The 24,485-nt window shown below is 43.4% G+C and overlaps 1 protein-coding gene across 1 annotated transcript in view; it reads left to right on the top strand.

The window, feature by feature from the left end:
* The window catches only part of LMNB1 (lamin B1), a gene marked incomplete at both ends in the record, with an annotated part of 54,395 nt that extends 42,806 nt beyond the window's left edge, over nucleotides 1-11,589 (top strand). The window contains 5 exons of the mRNA XM_080699574.1: nucleotides 546-771; nucleotides 4,332-4,436; nucleotides 7,371-7,490; nucleotides 8,968-9,075; nucleotides 11,548-11,589. Of these exons, the coding sequence (XP_080555700.1) occupies nucleotides 546-771; nucleotides 4,332-4,436; nucleotides 7,371-7,490; nucleotides 8,968-9,075; nucleotides 11,548-11,589 (601 nt within the window). The remainder of the gene's footprint in view (nucleotides 1-545; nucleotides 772-4,331; nucleotides 4,437-7,370; nucleotides 7,491-8,967; nucleotides 9,076-11,547) is intronic.
* Nucleotides 11,590-24,485: the final 12,896 nt, after the last annotated feature.

Here is a 24,485-nt window from a genome sequence, read left to right as displayed (position 1 = left end):
CCGCCATGTCCGTCCACCCCTATCCCCCTTTAAATAGGGTTTTGCCAAGTTGCTGAGGCTGGCCTGTGATTCTCCCATCTCAGCCTCCTCAGTTACTGGGATTACAGGTGTGTGGCACCATACCCAGCTGTATTACTTGTTAAGATGTTTATATCATCTTTGTCTATCAGATTGTCAGAAATGTTTTGCTTTATTTTATTTATTTATTTATTTTATTTATTTATTTATTTTTGTAGGTCTGGGGATGGAACCCAGAGGCATTCAACCTCTGAGCTACACGCCCTGCCCTATTTTTTTATTCTTTATTTTGAAACAGGGTCTCACTAAGTTGCAAAGGACCTCACTAAGTAGCTGAGGCTGTCCCTGAACCCCAATCCTCTGGTCTCAGCCTCCCAAATGCTAGGATTACAAGTGTTCCCCACCATGTCCGGCTAATGTTTTGCTTTAGAAATGCATATGTGGGATAGTAATACCCTTTTTAAGAATTTCAGGTAAGAAGTATGTTTGTATTTCATGAAAGGAATGTTTTCTTTTTTCCCATATAGGCTGAAACTCTCGCCAAGCCCTTCCTCCCGTGTAACAGTGTCCCGAGCATCCTCAAGTCGTAGTGTGCGCACAACAAGGGGAAAACGAAAGAGAGTCGACGTTGAAGAGTCCGAGGCGAGCAGTAGTGTTAGCATCTCTCATTCTGCGTCAGCCACTGGGAATGTGTGCATCGAAGAGATAGATGTGGATGGGAAGTTTATTCGCTTAAAGAATACTTCTGAGCAGGTAAAGAAAAGCCTTGTTTTCCCAGGCTCTGCAGAATACCTGGCTGTCATGCAACTGTAATAGGTTTTTATCTTTTACTTGCATTCAGTATGTCTTTATGGCATAAAGGTCCCCTCCTTCTTTTTAGTTAAATATACAAAGTTAAATAAGAGGCTAAGGAGGTGGCGCCCTTGTGGTTTAAAGGCTTTCTTCATTAGCCCTTCTTTATGCAGTCAGGGCTTTTTTTCCTCACAGTGGCTTCCCCACGGATGAATTATGACTCTTTGTTCTAGCCAGATTTGTGAAAAATTGAAGGAGTTGGATAAAAAGGGTAGATATTATTTGACAGTATTAATAAAAAGTTTTATTAAAGAAGGAAATAGGAGCCCAGGGTCAGATATGTTAATGGACAATTTTTCCCTTTTTTTTTTTTTTTTTTGGTGGTACTGGGGTTCCTGGAAGCCCTTCTACCTCCAGGCTACACTCCCAGACCTATTTTATACTTTTTTATATTCGGAAACAGCACAGCTTGCTTCGAACCTGCGTGATCCTCCTGTCTCTGTCTCCCAAGTGCGGGGATTACAAGCGTGCGCCACCATGCCCGGCCAATTTTTCCTTTTTGAATAATTGTTAATGATTTGATATATATAAAAAACAGTACAAACCCCTACCTTGAAACTTTGTTTAAAAGTGAACATAAAGCCGGGCATGGTGGCATACGCTTGTAATCCCAGAACTTGGGAGTGTTGAGACAGCCTCAGCTACTTAGTGAGGCTCTCAGCAACTTAGTGGGACCCTGTTTCCAAATAAAGTATGAAATAGATCTGGAGTATAGCCTGGAGTTAGAAAAGCCTCTGGGTTCTACTCCCAGTAGCGCGCGCGCACACACACACACACACACATACACACACACACACACACACACACACACACACACACACACACACACACACACAAAGTGAACATAAACGATTCCATATGGGGATTTCTGAAGTTTGGGGCTGGGCTTTCTGGAGCAAGGTGAGGGCTGGGGATGCGGCAGGTGGATGTCACTTCATGAAGCATGTGTTCAGGCTCTGCCAAATATTGATGTGATAATAATTCCTTTTCTCACCAGAGATACGAAACGTGTCTTGCACTTGGATGAGTAAATGATTATAATGAGCAAAAGAGCACTAGCTGTACAGTACTTAAAGAATATGCTGCTAGGCATGGGAACACATACCTTTAATCCCAGAAGTTGGGATACCGAGGCAGGAAGATTGCAGGTTCCAGGACAGCCTCAGCAAGTAGTCAGACTTACCAACTTAGTGAGACCCTGTTTGAGAATGAAGTAGCTGGGCATGGTGGCACACACTTGTAATCCCAGTACTTGGGAGGCTGAGACAGGAGGATCACAGGTTCTCGCCAGCCTCAGTTATTTAGTGAGGCCCTTCACAACTTAGTGAGATCCTGTTTCAAAGTAAAGAATAAAAAATGGGGCTGGAGGTTTAGCTTGGAGGTAGAATGCCCCTGTGTTCAACTCCCAGTACAAACAAATAATAGGGCTGAGATTGTAGTTCAAAGGTAGAATGCCCCTGGATTCAAGCCCCAGTACCCCCCCCACCCCCATCCTCCAAAAAATAGGCTCTAAGGCTTCTTGGACACAACTTTAAAAGCTAGGAACAGCCACGTGCTAGTGATACTAGTACTTGGGAGCCTGAGTAAGACAGTAGGATCCTAGGTTCACAGCCGGCCTCAGCTACCTAGTGAGATTCTGTTTCAAAATAAAGAATAAAAAACAGGGCTGAGGTATAGTTCGGTAGAATGCCCCTGGGTTCCATCCCCAGTACTGCAAAAATAATAAGTAAGTAAGTAAGTAAGTAAGTAAGTAAGTAAAGCTAAGAACAGAGTAGTTTTCTTGCTTTATAGTAGTCATTTTATTGTTTTTTCAGAAGAATAGCAAAGAGGTAAGGAACTATTCTGAGCTGGCCCTCAGCCTGGCTTATCTTCATCTTTGAGTTAGAGATGAATATAAATTTCTTTACTCTCTTCTACCTTCCCTCATTTGTCAGGCAGCTCTAGGGATCTGGAGGCTGGAGCTGCTAGCTGTTACCTAGGTCTGGTTCATTGCACCATTGGCCTGGTTTTAAAGTAATAGAGGTAAATGTGTGCAGAAATGGCACGATATGGAAAAAAGGATAGATTTTCTCCCTTCTGTTTTTAAACTCTTAAGTATGTATTACATGATTAAAGTCATCAAAGCTATCAAATATTTAGGGTTTGTAATTGTGATTATGGTGACTAGATTGTATTGTAAGTTGAAAAGACCCGTCTGATCTAGTACTGAATATGACCATTTGTTTTGGTTTGGTTCACATTCTTTTTCCAGTTTTGTTCTTCTTAAAATTAAGTACTTTTATAGGAACTCTTCTACATTGTTGGTGGGATTGTAAACTAGTTCAGCTGCCATGGAGATCAGTGTAGAGATTGCCTAGAAAACTGGGAATGGATCTACCATATGATCCGGCTGTACCACTACTGGGTATATATTCCAAAGGGAGGCCAGAGAACTATAGTAATATATGCATACCCATGTTCATAGCAGCACAATTCACTTTGGCCAAATTAGGGAACCAACCTAGGTCTCCCATCAACAGATGAATGGATTACAGAATTATGGGAAATACACACAGTGGAATTCTATTCAGTAATAACAAAATTACATTATTTGCAAGAAGATGGAAGGACCTGGAGAACATTATGTTAAGTGAAGTTAGCCAGACACAGAAAGTGAAGGGTCATATGTTTTCTCTAATATGCAAAAACTGGGGAGTAATTGGGATACAAGAGGGACTCCAGATAATGGAGGAGAAACAGTGGAGCTAGGGAGGAGATCTAAGGGTAGGAGAGGAGGAAGACTGAGGTTTGTTAATGGAAACACTACCATTGACTATGTGTATATATGTGTGAATATACCAATGTCAGTCTGGGTGCTCTGTATTGGGATGGGAGGGGTGGGGGCCCACCAAGTACTGTGTGCGTGTATGTCATTTTCATATGATTTTCATTATGATGTGAGACTATAATGCATCAATAAAAGTACATTTAAAGAAAGAAGAGATAAAAAATAACTACTTCATTAGTTAACTACGTCATCTTTGAAGTTACTATTTTGCTGAATGACAAAGTCATGATTGCTTGCTTGCTTGTTTGTTTGTTTGTTTGTTTGTTTGTTTAGTGGTACTGGGGATGGAACCCAGGGGCATTCTGCCTCCGAGCTACACCCCCAGCTCTATTTTTTTTTTGTTGTTGTTGATCTTTATTTTGAAACAGGGTCTCGCTGAGTTGCAAAGGGTTTTGCTAAGAAGCTAATGCTGTCTGTGAACCATGATCCTCCAGTCTCAGCCTCCTGAATACTGGGGTTACAAGTGTGCACCACCACGCCCAGCTTCATGGCTCTTTACACAAGAGGAAAATAGGAATCATGTGAAGACAGCCCTAGAGCTGTCTTGGTGTCTGTGTGGATTCATATATGATTATTGTAAAACTTTCTGTATATTTGAAGTAACCTTGTTACCTTTTGTATTGTTAATACTTAGGATCAACCAATGGGAGGCTGGGAGATGATCAGAAAAATTGGAGACACTTCAGTCAGTTATAAATATACCTCAAGATATGTGCTGAAGGCTGGCCAGACTGTTACAGTAAGTAAATTTAGTCATCATTTAGTTTAATTTGATTTAAACAGATAAAGTAGTTTCAAAAAATTTTTGACCTAAAGAGAAATGTTTTAGAATGGGTATTTAAACATCTTTGACATTATTAGGGCATTACAAATGCTAATGAGATTTTTAAAAATCCATCTGTTGAGAGTGGGAAATAATTGACCTTTGAATTTTTTCTATCTTGTCTGTTCCAGTAGATACAAAATAGCTCTCTCTTGATAGTTTGTTAGCTTGTAATCCAGAGATACCACTTGTTACAGAGAACTGTTGGGAAGTTAACAGGACTTTGTGCCTAGAACACCAGTCACTTTAATCACATTGGACAAGCTTGAGGATTGTCTGAGTAGTGTTTTGGTGTCCAGCCCTAACCTACCCCTTAGCTGACTCTGGGTTTGGGTAAGGGGCCTATATTTTGAACAAAAGGCCTTCTCTAATAGGCATCCTTGTAAAGAATCACATTTTGATTTCACTTTGAAACATTTTGGAAGCCTGGGATGGCAGCACATGCCTGTAATCCTGGTCCTTGGGAGGCTGAGACAGGAAGATCACAGGTTTGAGAGCCTCAGCAATTTAGTGAGACACTCAGGAACTTAGAAGGACCCTGTTTCAAAAATAATATAAAAAGGTCTGGAGATGTAGCGTGGAAGTAGAATGCCCTTAAGTTCAACTCCCAGTATTAAAAACAAAAAAATTAAAAGGGCTGGTGGTGTAGCTTAGAGGTGAAATCCACCCCCCCTCATTCGGTCCTCAGCACCAAAATAAAAATAAAATAAATAAAAATATTAAATACCTGTTTTAAATAAACTTATAATTTTGATGGATACAAAACCTACTTGGTATAGGAGATCAGAGACTCAAAATGTGGGTTGGAACTTCTATAAAGTGTAGAGAGCTTGATGCCATTTCGTGGAAATAATCAGGTGCTAATTTTGTCATAATGGCTAAAAATGAGAGCAAATATTCTAACTACAGGTCCTTTCTTCTCTTTAGTAATTATTTTGGTGAGAGAAAATTGCTCATTCCTATTATATGTCTTATGGAAGCTGCATAATGTGGTAAAAAGAATCTGACATTTTATTTTTGAGGATTCAGGTTTGAATGTACTCTCTATCTCTAATGTAATGTGGAGTCATTATGCCAATCATCTGTGTTTCCCACTGGGTGTATTGCCTCAGGGACTAAATACACAGATCCTATAGGTCTAGTGGATTACTCAATTATCATAAAATAATGTAATGCTAATTTTTTTCAGTAGCTTTCATTAAATGTGATAAGCTCTTTGGAGCACAGTACTGATAGGCAATATTTCTGTAATATTATGCAAAGCCAAAGCAAAGAACAATTTAAAATTCCAGAAAAGAATTTAAGAACTCTATGCATACTTTTATTTATTTATTATTATTACATTATTATTATTATTTTATTATTATTATTATTATTATTATTATTTTCCTTGTGGTACTAGGGATGGAATCCAGGGACTTTGTACCTCTGGGCTATACTCCCAGACCTATTTTATATTTTATTTGGAAACAAGGTCTCACTAAGTTGCTGAGAGCCTCACTAAGTAGCTGAGGCGTGCACCAACACACCCAGCTTTTATACATACTTTTAAATTTTTCTGTGACTTTGTGTGTGTGTGTGTAGGGGCTACTGAGGATGAAACTCAGGAGCACTCTACCTCTGAGTTGCACCCCCAACCCTATTTTATTCTTTTAATTTGAAACAATGTTTGCTAAGTTGCAGAGGCTGCCACAATCCTGCGATTGTCCTGTGTCAGCCTCCTAAGTACTGGGATTATAGGTGTGTGCCACCACATTTGGCTGGGATGTATTTTTCAAAGATATGAAATTAATTTTAGAATTATATTTAACTAGTATGTCCAACTTGTTATCATTTTGATGTGTAATTAATACTTAAAAATTGCTGGGCAGAAGCTGGGTGTGGTGGTACAGGCTTGTAATGCCAGCATTTGGAATGCTACTTAGTGGACCCTTTGCAACTCAGTGAGACCTTGTTTCAAAATGAGAATAAAAATAGGGGAAAGTTCCTGGGCAGAATGTGACATTCTTACTTTTCTGAGTCTGAGATTAGATGCATATTTTGCCCCTGCACCAGCGCTCAGCTCATGTAGCCTCATTTCTGTACTCATGAGCCAGTGGTGGCTGCTCTTTTGGACAGTATGGCTCTAGGACATACTGCTCTTAGACCTAATGATTATTAATAGTATTAACACTATGTGATTTCATATAGATTAATGGAAAATATTGCAAACTAGGAAAGTTGCGATCTGAAAGTGACTGAGATCCAGTTAATTTCAGTTTCATCCCAGTTTCCATTTGTAATGATGTTTGAAACTTGTAAGTGAGCATCTGAAAAGTAAAGGTTCTCTCCTAATCAGTAAATAGTAGCTTTTTTCCCCATCATTAAATATACCCGCCTTTGCCAACTCTAGACTTTGTTAATTATAAAGTCCTTTATATTATGAAATAATTTGTGGGACTCAAACTTTTCTACTAATTTTTGTGTGTGTGTGTGTGTGGGTGGGGGTCTAGGGATGGAACCCAGGGGTATTCGACCTCCGAGCTACAACCCCTGCCCTAATTTTTATTCTTTTTTTGAAACCGGGTCTCACTAAGTAGCTGAGGCTGTCCGCGAACTGCGATCCTTCAGTCTCAGCCTCCCGAATGCTGGGATTACAAGTGCGCGCCACCACACCCGGCTTTATTAATTTTTGTATGGTCTTCATAAAAAATCAGGGGAAGCCCTGAGAGTCCTGGGGTCCTGGGGCAGCTCTGAAGTGGGAGGAGTTCTCAGATGTGAGAACTAGGAGTTCACTTTCATCACTACACTCTCATTGGCCCATGGGGGAGCTGGGTACTGGGTGTACTAATGTCCTCCTTTCTTCTCCAGATTTGGGCCGCAAATGCTGGTGTCACAGCCAGTCCTCCCACTGACCTCATCTGGAAGAACCAGAACTCTTGGGGCACTGGCGAAGATGTGAAGGTTATATTGAAAAATTCTCAGGGAGAGGTATGGCCATTTTATCAGTACCGCTACAATGTCAGTTTGACCTGGAAAGTTCATCACATAGGACGATTTCTTCTCGAGAGTCAAAATGTGAAGCAACTGATTGCTTAAATCAGACCAAGGCTGCTAAGTAAATCAAACTGAGTAAATTAGAACTACCATTTTAGGAATAAAATGAATATTTCACATGTACTGAAATGCACACGCTTCTAGAGCCCACTTGCCTGTGTCCAATTTTTGTCTCCACTACATGTTGGTATTGTGACTTTAGTCCTCTCAGAGCCTTTTTACTTTAAATAGATATTAATGAATGGTTGAAATAGGATAATAGGTTCAAGATAGTCCTCAGGATATGAGATACTTGTCTGGAATAGTACATTTCCCAGTAAATGCTTGTTATTAACTTTCTCACTAGCTCTCAGGGTGCTCATGAGTGTGAAGAATGTGGAGTATACATCTGTTTGTGTTTCCAACATGTAAGATACCCCCTTGCATGTGTGTACATACATGCACACACCTATAATATTAGTCTTTTTTTATTGTCCCCTGGAAATTTTTTTCTGCAACTGTCCCAGATGCATTATACCTCCAGGCTATACCCCCAACCCCAGCCCTATCTTTTATTATTATTTTTTCCCCAGTACTGGGAATGGAACCCAGGGGCATTCTATCTTCAAGCTATACCCCCAGCCCTATTTTTTGTTCTTTATTTTGAAAAAGGGTCTCACTGAGTTCCAAAGGGCCTCACTAAGTAGTAGCTGAGGCTGTCCTTGAACCGAGATCCTCCCATCTCAGCCTCCCAAATGCTGGGATTATAAGCATGCACCACCACGCCCCGGCTTTAGTGTTTTTAGTGGATAGAGAACTATTATAGAGTTCTCTTCTAGGAGAACTATTTCTGTACAGACACGCTGAGACTTGACTAGATGTTATTAGTAATTAGTGCTAATCTATCTCAGTCTCTTCGAGAGGATCCAGTTGGTTGCTGAAAGAACAAAGGGAGCTGTCCTTTCATCTCACGGCTCAGGTAGTCGTCGTGCCACTGTGGTCCTGGGATCACAGCAGTTGGTCTCCAGTGTTTTAATTCACCATTTACTTAGCATCTTTGCTTTGCTAGAAGCTAAGATCTTTAAGTTGAATTCATGTTGAGTTTTATAAAGAATTTAGTGTGCCAAATCTTTGGCATACAGTTCTTAGTAACAGAATGGAATAAGAAGTGTTGGAAACATCTCAGCAGGTATTTCAAATTGGTTACCAGTAGCTCCCCTGCAGAGAAAATTGAAGGTCTAAGAACTGCTACTAATTATGCAGAAATTCTAGTTCAGCGTCTAAAGCTATTGATGGAATGGATGTTTTTCTTTCTTAATTTCTTTCTTTTTCTTTTCTTTTTTAAAAATAATCCCTGACACGGAATGCTGTTTCTTAAGCAAAGAAAAGGTTCCTCTTTTCTGCAGCTTTGTGATTACTCTCTTGTTTTTAGGAGGTTGCACAGAGAAGTACAGTCTTTAAAACAACCATACCTGAAGAGGAAGAGGAGGAGGGAGAGCCAGCTGGAGTGGTTGTTGAGGAAGAACTTTTCCACCAGCAGGTATTACTGTAACATTTTAACTTTTATTAACAAATACATGAAAATTAGTAATTTTTTTTTACATGAAAATGTGATGAATCAGAGCAGTGATCTACCAGTGAGATTTGTAGTTCCCAAATTGATATTCAAATAATCTTATTATTAGTAATAATAATACTTACTTATTTAGCAATAAGGAAGTATTTTGATTGGATTTCATACCCTAAAACTTACTCACTTTTGGCTTCTGTGATTTAGAAGTTTAAGAGCATTAAATTAAAGCAAGCATTTGCATATAAACTTTAAAAAGAACACCAAAGAGTAATATTCAGCTTTAGCATAAAAGAAAATTCCTGCTATATTAAGTTCCTAATTATTATCTAATTGCAAGATAGGATTTAGCTGATGCTTGGGCTTTTGAGAGTCCTTGAAATAAAGAAACTCCAAATTTTGTTTTAATTGGTTGAATTGGAATTATTAATAACTAATGAGCCTTTGATTTCTATTCTCAAGCTGTTTGAATCTGATCATTAATCAAAGTCCCTATCCTTGCCCTGATAAGACTTCATCTCCATGTCTCCAGATTTCAAATATGAGTTCACTTTGCCTCATCAGCCCCAGTCATGCTCTGAGTAAACATTCTCTCATGTGTTGGTTGAGAAGCACTTGAAGTGGGTTATCTGAGGTAGAATGGAGTGGGGTTTGTTTTTTTTAACCGGATGCCTTCTCATATATTTTGGAGCAATATTTTGTACTTGGCTTTAACAAAAAACAAGATCAATTTCTTACCCTTAATGGAAAGCATCATAATGTCTAGAAGTAAAATAATACAAAGAGATATCTCAAAGTGCCAGACAAAATGGTCTACCTGAGTCAGGCCCTGGAGAAGATTCTTGAGGCCAGCAGTGCAATTGAGAAACAACTCTGGGAAATAATGTGTGTCTGGGGTTTTTTTTTTTTTTTTTTTTGTACTGGGGATGGAATCCAGGGATATTCTATCTCCAGGCACCACCCCCAGCTTTATTTTTTATTTATTTATTTTTGGGGTACTGAGGCTTTCTACCTCCGGGCTATACTCCCAGACCATATATATGTGTATATATATGTATATATATATGTATATATATGTATATATATGTATATATGTATATATATATATATATATTTTTTTTTTTTTTTTTAAACAGGGTCTCACTAAGTTGCTGAAAGCCTCACTAAGTAGCTGAGGCTGGCTTCGAACCCATGTGATCCTCCTGTCTCAGCCTCCCAAGCGCAGGGATTACAAGCGTGCGCCACCATGCCCGGCTATTCTTTATTTTTGAAACAGTCTCACTGAGGTGCAAAGGTCCTAAGTAGCTGAGGCTGTCCTCAAACTGTGTCCTCCTGTTTCAGCCTCCCAAATGCTAGTATTACAAGTGTGTACCATCATGCCTGGCATGTGTCTGGTATGGGTATGTGTCTGGATGGGGAAATATTTGGTTATTAGAGAAGAGTAATGGTATTCTGAGGGTGTTTGAACTGTTTGTTTCTACATTATTAACAGACCGACCCCAAATTTAGCGGCTTAAAACAGTGATTTCTTACTTTCTGTGATTTTTGTCTGGTTTGACAGAATATAATAGTATCAAGTTTAAAAGAGGAAAGTTGGCAGGACAAAACAGGTATCTTGAGTGCACATTGAAGGGTGACTACAGTGGCATTGTTAGTTGGCTAGAAGCTTTTGGTGACTTTCAAGAAACCAGTTTTAGTCCAGTCACAAGTTAGATTGTGAGGTTGTAAGGAATTAATGGGTCATGAAGAAATGGGGTAGAGAATTCATTTTTACGTATTTGTGAACAAATTCAATGCAGATGCTCTGGGATATGGAAATTCAGGATCCAGTAAGCCATCTGCTCTGATGTGATTGTTTGCGTTGGAGGCCAGAGCCTGATATCCTGTGTTCTAAGTTTCCAAAGGAGGTTGTTGAACAGTGCTTTCCAACTTAAAGTTATATATTGAGACCTATCCTTCCTCTGTTAAATGAGAAATCCTCATCTAATTGATCTAGGACCTTAGATTCAACAACAACTTTGTGTGGGGGGGGTACTGGGGTTCCTGGAAGCTCTTCTACCTCTGGGCTACACTCCCAGACCTATTTTATATTTTTTTATTTGGAAACAGGGTCTCTTAAGCCAGCGAGGCTGGCTCCAAACCAGCGCAATCCTCCTGTCTCCACCCCCCAAGTGCGGGGATTACAAGCGTGTGCCACCACGCCTGGTCAACAACAACTTTTTAAAAAACTCCTGTGTAGCCAGACTTGAGAATCAATCTTCAGAATTTCTTGGAGTATGTAGGGCCCCTGAGACGAGGCTAAAAAGAGTAAGGGAGAAGGGCAGCTCATTTGAAGTTAGGTAATAATGAACTTATAGTATCCCAATAGTTAAAGACTTTTCATTGTTTTAGAATATCTGATCTATTTCTTTAGCACTCATTTCTCCCTGTTGTTCTCATCAGGGAGCCCCACGAGCATCCAACAGAAGCTGTGCAATTATGTGAACTTCCTGAACCAGCGTCTTCCTCAAGAAAAGCAAGTGTGGTGATCCTTACCCACGTACAGTGCAGAGCCTTCTCAGAAGCACAGAATATTTTTATATTTCCTTTATGTGAATTTTTAAGCTGCGAATCTGATGGCCTTAATTTCCTTTTGACACTGAAAGTTTTGTAAAAGAAATCGTATTCATACACTTTGTTGCAAGATGTGAATTGTTGACACTGAACTAACTGTACTGTTGGAAAGGGTCCCTCAACTTTTTGGCTTTTTTTTTTTTTTTTTTTGGTATGTGTGTTTTTTTTTCTCTCTCTTTTTTTTTTAAGTTCTTAGTAGGAAAGGAGGGTAAATAAACCACTGCGTGTCTGGGTATAATTTGAAGATTGCTCCATCCATATTAGCAATCTGCTCTTGACTATTTTCTGCTATATATAAAACGGTGCTGTGAGGGAGGGGGAAAGCATTTTTCAATATATTGAACTTTTTTACTGAATTTTTTTGTAATAAGCAATCAAGGTTACAAATTTTTTTTAAATAGATGAGAAATTTTGTAAGAAGGCAATATTAACCTAATCATGTACGCATTCTGGATGAAGGATTCTGCAGGACTCTGTCTTATGGTTACTTCTTAGATTCTTAATTCATGAAGTGGTTGGGGGTGGTGGGGTGGGGGAAAGGGCTTCTCTATTAAAATGCTTTAGTTGTGTTTTTTAAGATAGTGTAACATGCTTAAATTTCTTATGTGACATTAACAAATAAAAAGCTGTTTTAATATTAGTCTACTGTGCTTAATCCTCTCAAAGCAGGTTTAGAAAGGAGAAACATGTTTCTTTTGATGCAAAATTGGTTTATTTTAACTAGACTTTTTAAAGCTTTGACGAGGAAGATCACATAAACTATCTGGGAATCTCCTTTACAGTCTTTATAGTACTGTATTGTCAGTACTAATAGCAATAAAAATAACATATTTTTGAGCCAGACATGCTCAGGGCTTGATAACACTTTTGAGTATCAACAACAGGGCCTTTCAAATTTTCTTTAGAAAAACCAAATAGGGCAGTAGGAGGACACTGAGAGGAAGACATTCCTAGTAAAAGAAGGTATTTTTGAATCTATTTTTAATATCCTTTAAAATAGGAAGGGAAAAAAACTTATCAAAAGTCACCTTTTAGTGGGAAGCATAACTGCGAATGCTAGGAACCACTGCAGGGTGGCTTTGTGGTGGATGGTAATTAGAGCGACGGCTGTGGGTTTGGGGAGAGAGTTCATCTTAGCGGAACAGCCGTAGCCTCCCTAGAACACACACATGCTATTTCAGAAGCTAACTCAGAGCCAGTGTTTGCTTTCCTCTTAAAATATTCCTGCTGCTGGCTCTACGCAGACTACCAGCTTCCACTTGAAAATAACTCACAAAGCCCCAAATTACTGTGCTGTGCAGATTTACTGCATACTTTGGTGCTGTCACAGACACAAGATAAATGGTGGTTAGAAATTCTGTCTGGTAAAGCAGATAAAATGATAACTTCTCAATACAGATTTATCTTCCAAATGAGAAAAGCAGTACAGTGTACAGCCAAGTTTGGTTTTGAAACATTTTGCCACAAGATGGGGTTCTTGTCATCAAAATACACTTTAGGTACTTTATTGGTAGATACATTAGGTTGTAAAAATCAACATTAATTAAGCATTAAGGAAAACTGGCTGTTGCAGCACAGTAGAATAGTACATATTCTAATATGAATTCAGAACGTAGTTAACAGGAGCAGTGTGGTGCTCCTGGCGTGGCCGGGCTGGCTGAGTCTGTTTAGACTGCTAGACTTTCAACTAAGTTGAAGTTTTCCAAAATTGACCTGCGCCTCAGCCTTGTCCTTCAGGACCTTGGGAAGCTGGAGAGGGGAGCATGTGCTGTTAGGTCTGTATCTGCGCAGTGGGGGTTAGGCAGACAGCATGGATACACACATTTTTAAAGTGTTTAACTTGGGAAGAGGTGGTGCTGAGGATGAATCCAAGGGTGTTCTATATCTGACCTATACCCCGACCCCTTTTATTTTGAGACAAGGTCTTACTAAGTTGCTGAGGCAGGCCTCAAGCCTGCGATCCAGTCTCAGCCTCCCAGGTACTGGAATCAGGTGTGTGCCACCACATATGGCTTAAAGTGTGTGTGTACATATGCATGCATGTATGTATGTAAGTATGTATGCTTGTGGTACTGGGGATTGAACCCAGAGGCATTCTACCTCTGAGCTGTACCCCCAATCCTATTTTATTTTATTTCATTTCATTTATTTATTTTTGGTGGTACTGGGGTTCCTGGAAACCCTTCTACCTCCGGGCTACACTCCCAGACCTATTTTTATACTTTTTTAAATTTGGAAACAGGGTCTCTTGGCAGCACAGCTAGCTTCGAACCTACGCAATCCTCCTGTCTCCACTTCCCAAGTGCGGGGATTACAAGCGTGCGCCACCACGCCCAGCTTTAGTTTGAAACAGGGTCTCGCTAACTTGCTGAGGGCCTTATCCGGTCACTGAGACCGGCCGCGAACCTGTGATCCTGTCCCAGCCTCCCAAGTACTGGGATTACAACAAATGTGAGTTCTCTACCCCTTGGTTTGTCTTCCATATTCTAGTTTCTCCACTATGTTTAGATGCAGACATTTTTGCTTACACTTATCTCTATGTTTTTTGGGGGGTATTTTTTATTTTATTTTATTTTTTGGTGGTACTAGGGATGGAACTCAGGGGCATTCTACCTCCAAGCTACACCCCTAGCCTTATTTTTTATTCTTTATTTTGAAACAGATTCTCAATAAGTTGCAGAGGGCCTCACTAAGCAGCTGAGGCTGGCTGTGAACCCGTGATCCTCCTGTCTCAGCCTCCCAAATGCTGGGGTTACAAGTGTGCGCCACCACGCCCGGCTTCATCTCTGTTCTTTACCAAGAAAATTCTGGATGTTCTTATTTATTTGAGTCATTCCTCTCCTGTGTTCTTCCTTCTGGGATTTCTTGTACATTAAACCTGTCCTGTTCTATGTTTCCTACCCCCAACTCAGCTCCTAAGGCTTATTATTTTAAATTCTTTGTGGCACCTGGATATTTTTAGTTCTTTTAAAGCTTGATTCTATATTAAGACAAAAATTGAGCTCTTTTGTTTCAGTGTTATAGTGGAAGAAAGCGGTTGTCTGTGTCAGTTTATTCTGTCATATGCTATCTATATAAGTGTGTGTGTGTGTGTGTGTGTGCGCGCGCGTGCATTTTTGGGATGTGATCATCCTAAGTCGTGTTCATCTTGGCTTTAGCCTCTCATCCTCCATCCTTTTTTGTTTTTTTTTGTTTTTTGTTTTTGTTTTTGATGGTACCAGGGGGTGGAACCCAGGGGCTTTCTACCTCCGGGCTATACTCCCAGACCCATTTTATATTTAATTGGAAACAGGGTCTCACTAAGTTGCTGAGAGCCTCACTAAGTAGCTGAGGCTGGCTTCGAACCTGTGTGATCCTCCTGTCTCAGCCTCCCAAGCGCGGAGATTACAAGCGTGCACCACCACGCCCCGCGGTCCACCATCCTTTTTATCACATAAAAGAGCAGGGTGCAGGAACACACACCTGTGGCCACAGTGCTTAGGAGGCTAAGACAGGACCACAGGTTTGAGGCCAGTCTTGGCAATTTAGGGAAACCCTCAGCAACTTGGTGAGACTCACTGTGTTTCAAAACACAGAGCTGGGGGTATAGCTTAGAAGTAGTACAGTCCTGGATTCAATCCCCATTACCAAAGGGAAAGTAAAAAGTGCTGGGGAAGGTAGTGTATCTCGGAGGTAGACTGCTCCTGGGTTTATTCCCCAGTAACAAAAGAAAAGAAGGAAATTTATTTTTATATACCTTCTTTTCCTGGCCAAAAGACATTTATTTAGATTTGAACCCAGGGGTATTCTACCTCTGAGCTATATTCCCAGCCCTATTTTATTATTTTATTTTAATTAATTAATTAAGTGGTACTGGGGATAGAAATCAGGGGCATTCTACCTCCAAGCTACACCCTCAGCCTGTTTTTTATTATTTATTTTGAAACCAGGTCTCACTGAGTTGCAAAGGGCCTCACTAAGTAGCTGAGGCTGTCCTTGAACCGTGATCCTCCTGTATCAGCCTTCCAAATGCTGGGATTACAGTGTGTGCCACCACGTCCAGCTGTTTGTTTTTTTATTTTATTTATTTAATTAATTTTTTTTGGTACCGGAAGTGGAACCCAGAGGCTTTTCTACCCCTGGGCTATCCTCCCAAACCTATTTTATACTTTATTTAGAAACAGGGTCTCACTAAATTGCTGAGAGCCTCACTAAGTAGCTGAGGCTGGCTTTGAACCTGTGTGATCCTCCTGTCTCAGCCTCCCAAGCACTGGCATTATAAGTGTGTGCCACCACGCCTGGCAGCCCTATTTTTATCTTAATTATTCTTTGCAGAACTGGAGATTGAACCCAGGGGCATTCTACCTCCCTGCTACACCCCTATTCCTATTTATTTTCTGTTTTGAAACATGGTCTCACTAAGTAGCTGAGGCTGGCCACCAACCTCCCTCCTGTCTCAGCCTCCCAAGTATTGGGATTATAAGCATGCACTGCCATGCCTGGCATTTATTTATTTTATTTTTTTGTGTTTTTGTGGTATGAGGGAGTGAACCCAGGAACATTCTACTTCCAAGGCATACCCCTCAGCCCTTTTATTTTTGAAACAGGGTCTCACTAAGTTGCAGAGGCTCATCATGAACCTGCAAGCCTCCTGTCTCAGTCTCCCAAGTGCTGGGGTTACAGGTGCATGCCACCATGCCTGGCTCAATTTCTTCATATTTTGAGCCGGGTGTAGTGGCACACTTTTAATTCTAGTACTTGGGAGGTTGAGACAGGAGGATAGAAGGTTTGCAACCAGCTTTAGCAACTTAGCGAGGCCCTCTGCAACTTAGTGAGACCCTGTTTCCAAATAAACTGTGAAATTCGGCTTGAGGTGTAGCTCAGAGGTAGAATGCCCCTGTGTTCAATCCCTAGTACTACAAAAAACAAATGAAAAAATAATAAATTAGAGGAACTGAAGAGTCTTTATACCCTCCAGATCATTGGCCTTTGTGGCATGAAGTATGGATGCGGATTTTAGAAGGTGCCGCCATTAGGGGGATGTCCTAGGGATCCATCTGGTATGTCTGGTAGTTCCACAGCCAGACCCAGATTTCTGAAATTAGGACTATCTGTTTACCAAAACCACTATATTGAAGGAGGCAGTGTTTATTGTACTCAGCTGCCTTCCTAAAGTAACATTCAGAGTCAAATCGATAAGAATGAGGAAAATAATTTGGGCAAAATCTGCAGAAGTCCTATTTCAGGTTTTGGAGGACAGGAGCTTCGCACTGATAGATGTGTTGGCTGGGAGGAGTCGTTACTGGGTATGTTTCTGGGAGCGGGTGCTGCTTGGCCCACTGGGAGGCCCTGAGTGAGCACTCCGAGGGGCGACCAGCCAGTTTACCCTGGACACAGTGGACCCAGTGTGTGGAACCGCCTCACCTCCTGCCTCCTGCTGTGTCTACAATACTCTTTCTTTCACTTTTGACAGCATGGTAAATCCTGTCCTCAGCCGACATTTCTTCAGAGACAAAATGCACCTCTCAATTTAAGGAGATAGCCTGCCCAGTAGTTTAATTACGTTATAACAATAAGACACATATCCAGATTTATTATGTGAGTGCTTCCTCTGCCAGTCTGGATCGGAATTCTCGGTTTAAATGCCAGCCAAGTTTGCTCATAGAGATGCAGCTCCTGTTCCATTTTGGTGGTTTTTATATCTCTTGTGTCTCCGCTTTATTCCAAACGATCTATGGCTGGATCCTAAAGACTCCTCAGCATTTGTATGCCGTCTTCTTAAATACTGGTGTTAATTTCTTTGATAAATCCTTAGAACTGTGTGTGATGGTGCACACCTGTAATCCCAGTAGGAGGCTGAGACAGGAGGATCGCAGGTGTGAAGACAGCCTCAGCAATGTAATAAGACCCTGTTTCAAAACAAAAAAAGGTATCGCCAGAGGTAGAATACCCCTGGGCTCAACCCCCAGCACCATATGTGCAGGCAGGCTCTCACCATGTACCCGATACTCCAGGACCCGCTTGCTCACGCTCATAGCCCTCGTCCCCTGCTACTGCGTTAGCGCTGATCTGCCCTCCCCGGTGGGCCTGTCTGGGGCCAGCCTCACAGGACAGCTGTGAGGGGCGGAGGCTTGGCTGCTGTTTGGTGCTGTGATTCAATCCAGGTAGGTCTGTTGATATTATACATTCATATTCCCACATCCCCTTTTACATACAGTCCTGAGTCCCAGAGCTCAGGTTGGTCACAAGTGTCTGCTGTGAACACACGAGGGACACAGATGCTTGTGCTGCACGTGGCCCATCTCAGAGAGCTGCCTCTTACCCGAGGGCTGACTATGACCTCCAGGTGATGCTTCATTATCTGTGTCTCCAAAGCACGAGTGCCAGGCCACTGGTGTGTGTGTGTGTGGGGGGGGGTGTACCAGGGCTTGAACCCAGGGGGATTCTACCTCTGAGCTACATCCCTAACCTCTATTTTATTTTTTATTTTTGAAACAGGCTCTCATTAAATTGCTGAAAGCTTTGTAAAATCTCAGTACTCGGGAGGCGGAGACAGGAGGATCACAGGTTCTTGGCCAGCCTCAGCAATTTAGGCCCTTCCTGATTTAATGAGACCCTGTTTTAAAGTTTAAAAAAAAAAAAAGAAAGAAATAGGCTGGGAACGTAGCTCGGAGGTAGAAGGCCCCTGGGTTCAATCCCCAAAACTACAAAATTAATTTTATAAATAAATAAATAAATAGCCGAGGCTGGCCTTGAACCTGAGCACCTCCTGCCTTAGCTTCCCAAGTACTGGGATTACGGGTGTAGCCACCATGCCTGGCTCCTAGCTTTTCCCTTCTTACATTCTCTCCATTCTCCATCCACACCGCCCCTTAACAAGCACTACTCTTTGGTTTAGAGCCAGCATTTATTCTCTTCCAAAGCCTGGGGTTCTGACCCGGCCTTCTTGGCTGCCAGCTTCCCACTCCTTTTTTTTAAAAAAAGATATTTTTTCTGTGTTTCCTTTTATAAAAAAAAAAAAAAAAGCTTTATTGCTTTAGGTTTTGTTTCATGTGCTGGGTTGGACCTGGGGCCCGTGCCTGCTAGGCAAGTGCTTTACCGCGCGCTCAACCCCGTCCCAGCTTCCAGCTCCTTTGTTGTGCTGAGACCAGACTCACCTGTGAACCATTCACCCTACCTGCCAGTCAGACCATTTCTCCTTTTAAGTTTTTGTCCTGCTAAGAGGAAAATTATTAGGAAATTTGAATCTTTCTTGTTTGCTGATTGTCTTTTGAGGCCAAAAACATTCATTCTCTATCATAAAAGAAATACGTGGGCCCAGGCCCCACCCCAAGAGAAGCTGCCTTGGCTCCCCAGGAAGAATCGTGCTTATGATTTTAGCCCTTCTGGGAGGGTCTGCTGGGGAGGAGAAAGGTCCGGGGGCCCAAGATGAAAGCTTCGTGTGACTCAGTGACCTCATTCCAGAAGTCTCGAAGGAGATGGGCAGGGCCTTGGCCCCACCGTGCAGCCGAGGAGCCCGAGAACCTGACTAGAGAGCAGAGGTGGGGCCTGGGAAGACACCGCCAACGTCACAGGGTGGTCTCTACACGGTAACTCTCCTCACATAGGAGGGCAGAAAAGCAAACTAAGACCCCTCAGGAGGGGAGAGGGCCAGGTCCCCTTCTGGCTCCCAGCGGGCTGGTCGCACAGGACGCCCCGGCATGTGTCAGGAGGTCATTTACCTACCGAGCCGTTTACTAATGAAAACAGAAATAAAAGGGAGCCATGCCAACTGTCAGATGAGCCCCACATCCCTATCCCGAAATCTGTTGTTTCTAATTTTCAAAATAGTGGCAAATATACAATCGCCTGCATGGTGCCATTTAGAAAATGTTTTTGTGTGTATTAGCTGACTTGGACCCATCAGGCTCTGCAACCGGACTTGGGAGCAGGAGAGGGAGTCGGTTTTCCACGGCCAGGTGCTTGCTCAGTCATTCACAGTTAGCTCTCAAATATGACAGCCACAGCCCCGGGGAACCCGCCTCTCCCAGGCCGGCTGAGTTTCTGGATGCACTGTCTTGAGATCAGGCAGGTAATGAAGTGTTCCATTTAAGTCGCTGTAGATAGTCACTCTGAGGTAAGCCCAACAGAAGTGGGTAGAGCACCCAGCAATCTGGGCCTCAGTGTAGCAATGTGTTAATGGTACATCAGGAATTGTTGAAAATGGCCCAGAAGGTGTGCAAGAATGTCTCAGTTGTTTTTGTGGGCAGTAGGGGAAGGGAAGGCTAGGAATAACAGGAATTGTTGGAACTGGTGATTCAGCTCTGATTAGAAAGAAGGTAAAAAAAATTAACAACAGAGAATTGACCTTTCTTTAAAACATGCCAAGAGCAGTCATGAGTTATGTTCCAAATATGTGCTTTTCCAGACAGACAGCGCTCTCCCATAGATGGGTTTAAATAGAGACAGTAAATCCCAGCCTTGTGCCACTGAACCAGCGCTGTGAGTGGAAAACCCCTGATAAGAGCAGCAGTGGTGACTCTAAGTGGCCGTCACTCAGGGGTGCGACCCTGACGAAGCTAACACTCCTGAACCTCGGTTTTCTTAACTGCAAATCAGGACTAAAAGTCTATCCTAAAGAGTAGATAGCGCTGGAGCATGGCAGCGCATGTTTATAATCCCCAAACTTGAGAGGCTGAGACAAAAGGATAGCAAGTTTGAGTCCAGCCTCAGCAGTTTAGTGAGACTCTCAGCAACCTAGTGAGAACCTGTTTCAAAAAAAAAAAAAAATTTTTTTTAAAGGCCTGGGGTTAGCCAGGCGTGGTGGCGCACGCTTGTAATCCCCGCGCTTGGGAGGCAGAGACAGGAGGATCGCGCAGGTTCGAAGCCAGCTGCGCACGCTGGCTTAGGAGACCCTGTTTCCAAATAAAAATGTAAAAATTAGTTTGGGAGTGTAGCCCGGAGGTAGAAGGGCTTCCAGGAACCCCAGTACCACCAAAAAAAAAAAAAAAAAAAGGCCTGGGGTTGTACCTTGGAGGTAGAATGCCTGGATTCAGTCCCCAGTAGCACCACCACCACCAACAACAGCAAACAAAACAAAAGCAAAAATGCAACAATGACAACAAAGAGTGGATGGGGAAAAATTAGCAAACCAATAGAATAGGTTGTCAATTAGTAGGCCTTTACAAAACTGATTATCAAAATTTTCTTAGGGAAATTAAGATAAAAAGGGGAGAATTTTGTTATAAAATCTCAGAGTTGATCATTATTGTTTATATAAGTCTACAAGCACACCTTGTATTGGTCAGAGTTAATTATTCCCCTTGAATTAGTCAATTGAGTGTCACTTAGTCAAAAAGTTTCCTTACACAAGGAAAGCCACTGAGAATACTGGCAGCACCATAAACACTTATTATTTACCAAGCACCATGCAGAACAATGTTGGGTGAAAGGAGACATTTTCCTGACCTGGTGGAGCTGACGGTTCTTGGCAGAGATGGGCCTCTGTCCAAAATCCACACAACTATGGAAGACTGGTTAGTGCAAGAGCGCGGTGCCACGCGGCGGCAGGGGCAGGGTCGAGGTCTCGGCCGGCCTCGGGAGGGCTGGCACCCGCAGGCTTCTGGTGGCAGGCCGCTCTGGCCTCCGCAGGCCTGAGTCCCTGGTCTCCCTGGGTGAAGTTCACAGGTTCCAGGACTCGGGTCCAGGTCAGTGCAGGGGTCTCTCCTGGGCGCGAGCCTGTGGGTTCTGCCAGACGCTGCCCCCAGCCAGCCGCGTGGCTTCCTTCCTTGCTCTGGGAGTCTTGGATCTTCTTTTTTTTTTGGTGGTGGTGGTACTGGGGTTCCTGGAAGCCCTTGTACCTCCGGGCTACACTCCCAGACCTAATTTTACATTTTTATTTGGAAACAGGGTCTCCTAAGCCAGCGCGTGCGGCTGGCTTCGAACCTGCGCGATCCTCCTGTCTCTGCCTCCCAAGCGCGGGGATTACAAGCGTGCGCCACCACGCCCGGCAGAGTCTTAGATCTTCTGTCCTACCTGATGGGATTGGGCTGGACCTTGGAAGTGTCTAGGCAACTTGGAGTTTTGGGGTCCAGAGCGGCTCAAATATAGGCTTGGTGTGTTGCCTTCAGAGAGAGCCCCTTACCTGAGCGGAATCACAACCTACCCTGGTTCCCTCCACCCAGGTTAAATACGTTAACAACAGTACATTTGGTGAGTAGTAAAACCAGCTCTTATTGCTTTGAAAACTGAATGTTGTACTAGGAGCGATGACAGTTTCCCAGTTTGATGCCTCAGGAAGTGCGCTTAGATTTTTTTTCCATCTCACACAAATGTCAGCGCCCTCCAAGTACTTAATTATTCCAACTCATTTTTCAAATTGTGATTTCCCTTCCCTTTGCTTTAGACATTTAATCATGTGGCTCGCCTCGCGGGAGGAGGCCGCTGTCCCTGCTGCATCCCTCTGCATTTCTGGCAAGAAAACATTTGTGAACTGTCAATACCGGTGACAGGCCGGTCACTCTGGCCCCTCTGCCCGCCTCAAAGGCAGCAGAGGCGGCGGCGGCGTCCTGTGCACCCGGCACTCGGGTGGGAAATGGAGAGGATTTCTGGAACATGTTTGGCAGCCACTTCAGAGCCCCGCATCGAGAGCCAGACACTAAGCAAATCTTTCGGCTCGTGCCGGTTGGCCCTCCATCTCTTCCAGCGCTTCCCCGGCGTGAGGCCAGCACATTGCTGGACCGAAGCTGCCCCCGCCCGGGCTCAGCACCAACGCTCAATCCCAGCTCTGCATCATCTGTGCAGCTGAGATGACAGGGCTCGCCCGTCCTTGATGACTGCTGCATTTTTTATTCCAGATTTTCATTTAAACAAATCATTCAAGCCTTTGCCTGGGACAGACGACTGAAGTTTCTACAGGCCAAGCCTGGCTCCACAAAGCCGCCCGCGACCCCCAAGGGGCCTCTTGGTTCTTTCCCTTGCTCGGGCTGCTAAGGAGAAGTGACTAAGGCCTTTGGTCCCTCTTTCCCAAAATGCACGCTGGGAGATTGGGAAACACTGAGTTGTGCAATAAAGGAAGGCAGTTCCTCTGTCATCCTTGGCATCCGGATGGCGAGCTCCGTGATGAGGGGCCCCTCGCGGGTACGGAGTGTGCCTGGCTCTTCTGGTCAGTTTCTCCCTGTGCTGTCAGCAGGCTCACCTGGCTGGGCATGAACGGCTTCGGAGGTTACAATCGGGAAGCGAGTTGATGCTCCCTGAGACTCTCTGGGGATCCACAGGGTTCCCGAAGGCGGGTGCGGCAGGAAATGGGAACGCACGTGCTGCCGGCTCCTGGACTTGCATCAGGTGGGAAGTTGTCTGTCTGGACGTACGACCCCTCTGAATGTGCAGAAGAGCTAGGCCGGTGCTCTGGAGACATGTCCTTTCCTGGGCTGTGAATCCTGAGCCTGCAGGGACCTGCCCAGTGGGCCGGCTTCACTCTGAGACCGGCTGATCTTTTCAAGGCGCTGATCTGTCCCAGGATTCTGTTGAAGATGTGTCTGTCACAGGAGTTTTCTGAGTGTGTGTGTCTGTGTGTGTGTGTGTGTGGGGGGGATTTTCTGAGTCATAATAACTATGAGTATGCGGAGTTGGAGATTAAATTTAGGAGTGTTCTACCTGAGCTACATCCCCAGCCCTATTTTTTTTTTTTTTTTTTTTTTTTTGGGCGGGTCTGGAGATGGAACCAGGGGCATTTGACATCTGAACTACACAACCCTGCCCTACTTTTTATTCTTTATTTTGAAACAGGTCTCACTAAATTGCGGAGGGCCTCATTAAGTAGCTGAGGCTGGCTATGAACCACGATCATCCGGTCTCAGCCTCCTGAATGTTAGGATTACAAGCATGTACTACCATGCCCGGCTTTGAGCCTTATTTTTTAGTCTTTTTATTTTTTGAAACAGGATCTCACTGAATGGCAAAGGGCCTTGCTAAGTAGCTGAGGCTGTCCGTGAATTGCAATCCTCCGGTCTCAGCCTCCTGAATGCTGGGATTACAAGTGTTCGCCACCACTCCCGGCTTCGAACCCTACTTTTTAGTCTTTTTATTTTTTGAAACTAGGTCTCACTGAGTTGCAAAGGCCCTCGCTAAGTAGCTGAGGCTGTCTGTGAACCGCGATCCTCCAGTCTCAGCCTCCTGAATGCTGGGATTACAAGCATCAGCCACCACACTGAGCCATCTGGCCCTATTTTATTTTGAAGCAGAGCCTTACTGAGTTGCAGAGGGCCTGGCTAAACTGCTGAGGCTGGCCTCCAACCTGCGATCCTTGTCTCAGCCTCACACCTACTATCATTACAGGCATGTGCCATCACACCCAGCGATGATAACTTCTTAAACCCTTGGAGAGGAACCCCATTTTTTGGTCCTCTATCTGGATGCTTTTTATTCACTTGGTTAGCAGAAGGTTTTGATGCACCAGGCTTTTCTTCTGTTTCGTCCTTTGAGGGTAGAGGGCTCTTATGCCCTGTAGCCCAGAGGAACATCCCCCTTGTCCCATGCTAGGGTAGACCTGGAGGACTGCCGGCCGCTGGGTGAGGTTGACGCCATTTCTACTCCACAATGGGCAGGACTGGGATGGTCGGGGCTGGGGCCTTTGTTCAGAGTAGACTAGACATGTGCGGCTATGCTGGAAATCCCAGCATGCGCCCTATTTCCCGTATCAAGGAGAACCCTGACAGCAATGTAACAAAGCCCATCCTTGGGAACCCAGCCCGCCTCTCCCAAAGCAGGCTGTGCAAGTGCACACGTGCGCCTTCTGAGCAGAGTTGGGC

Source organism: Muscardinus avellanarius (genome assembly GCF_963383645.1).
Source record: "Muscardinus avellanarius genome assembly, chromosome: 7".
NCBI classification, from domain to species: domain Eukaryota; kingdom Metazoa; phylum Chordata; class Mammalia; order Rodentia; family Gliridae; genus Muscardinus; species Muscardinus avellanarius.
Note: the sequence above shows the minus strand (reverse complement) of the source record. Positions and strands in the feature narration are given on the sequence as shown.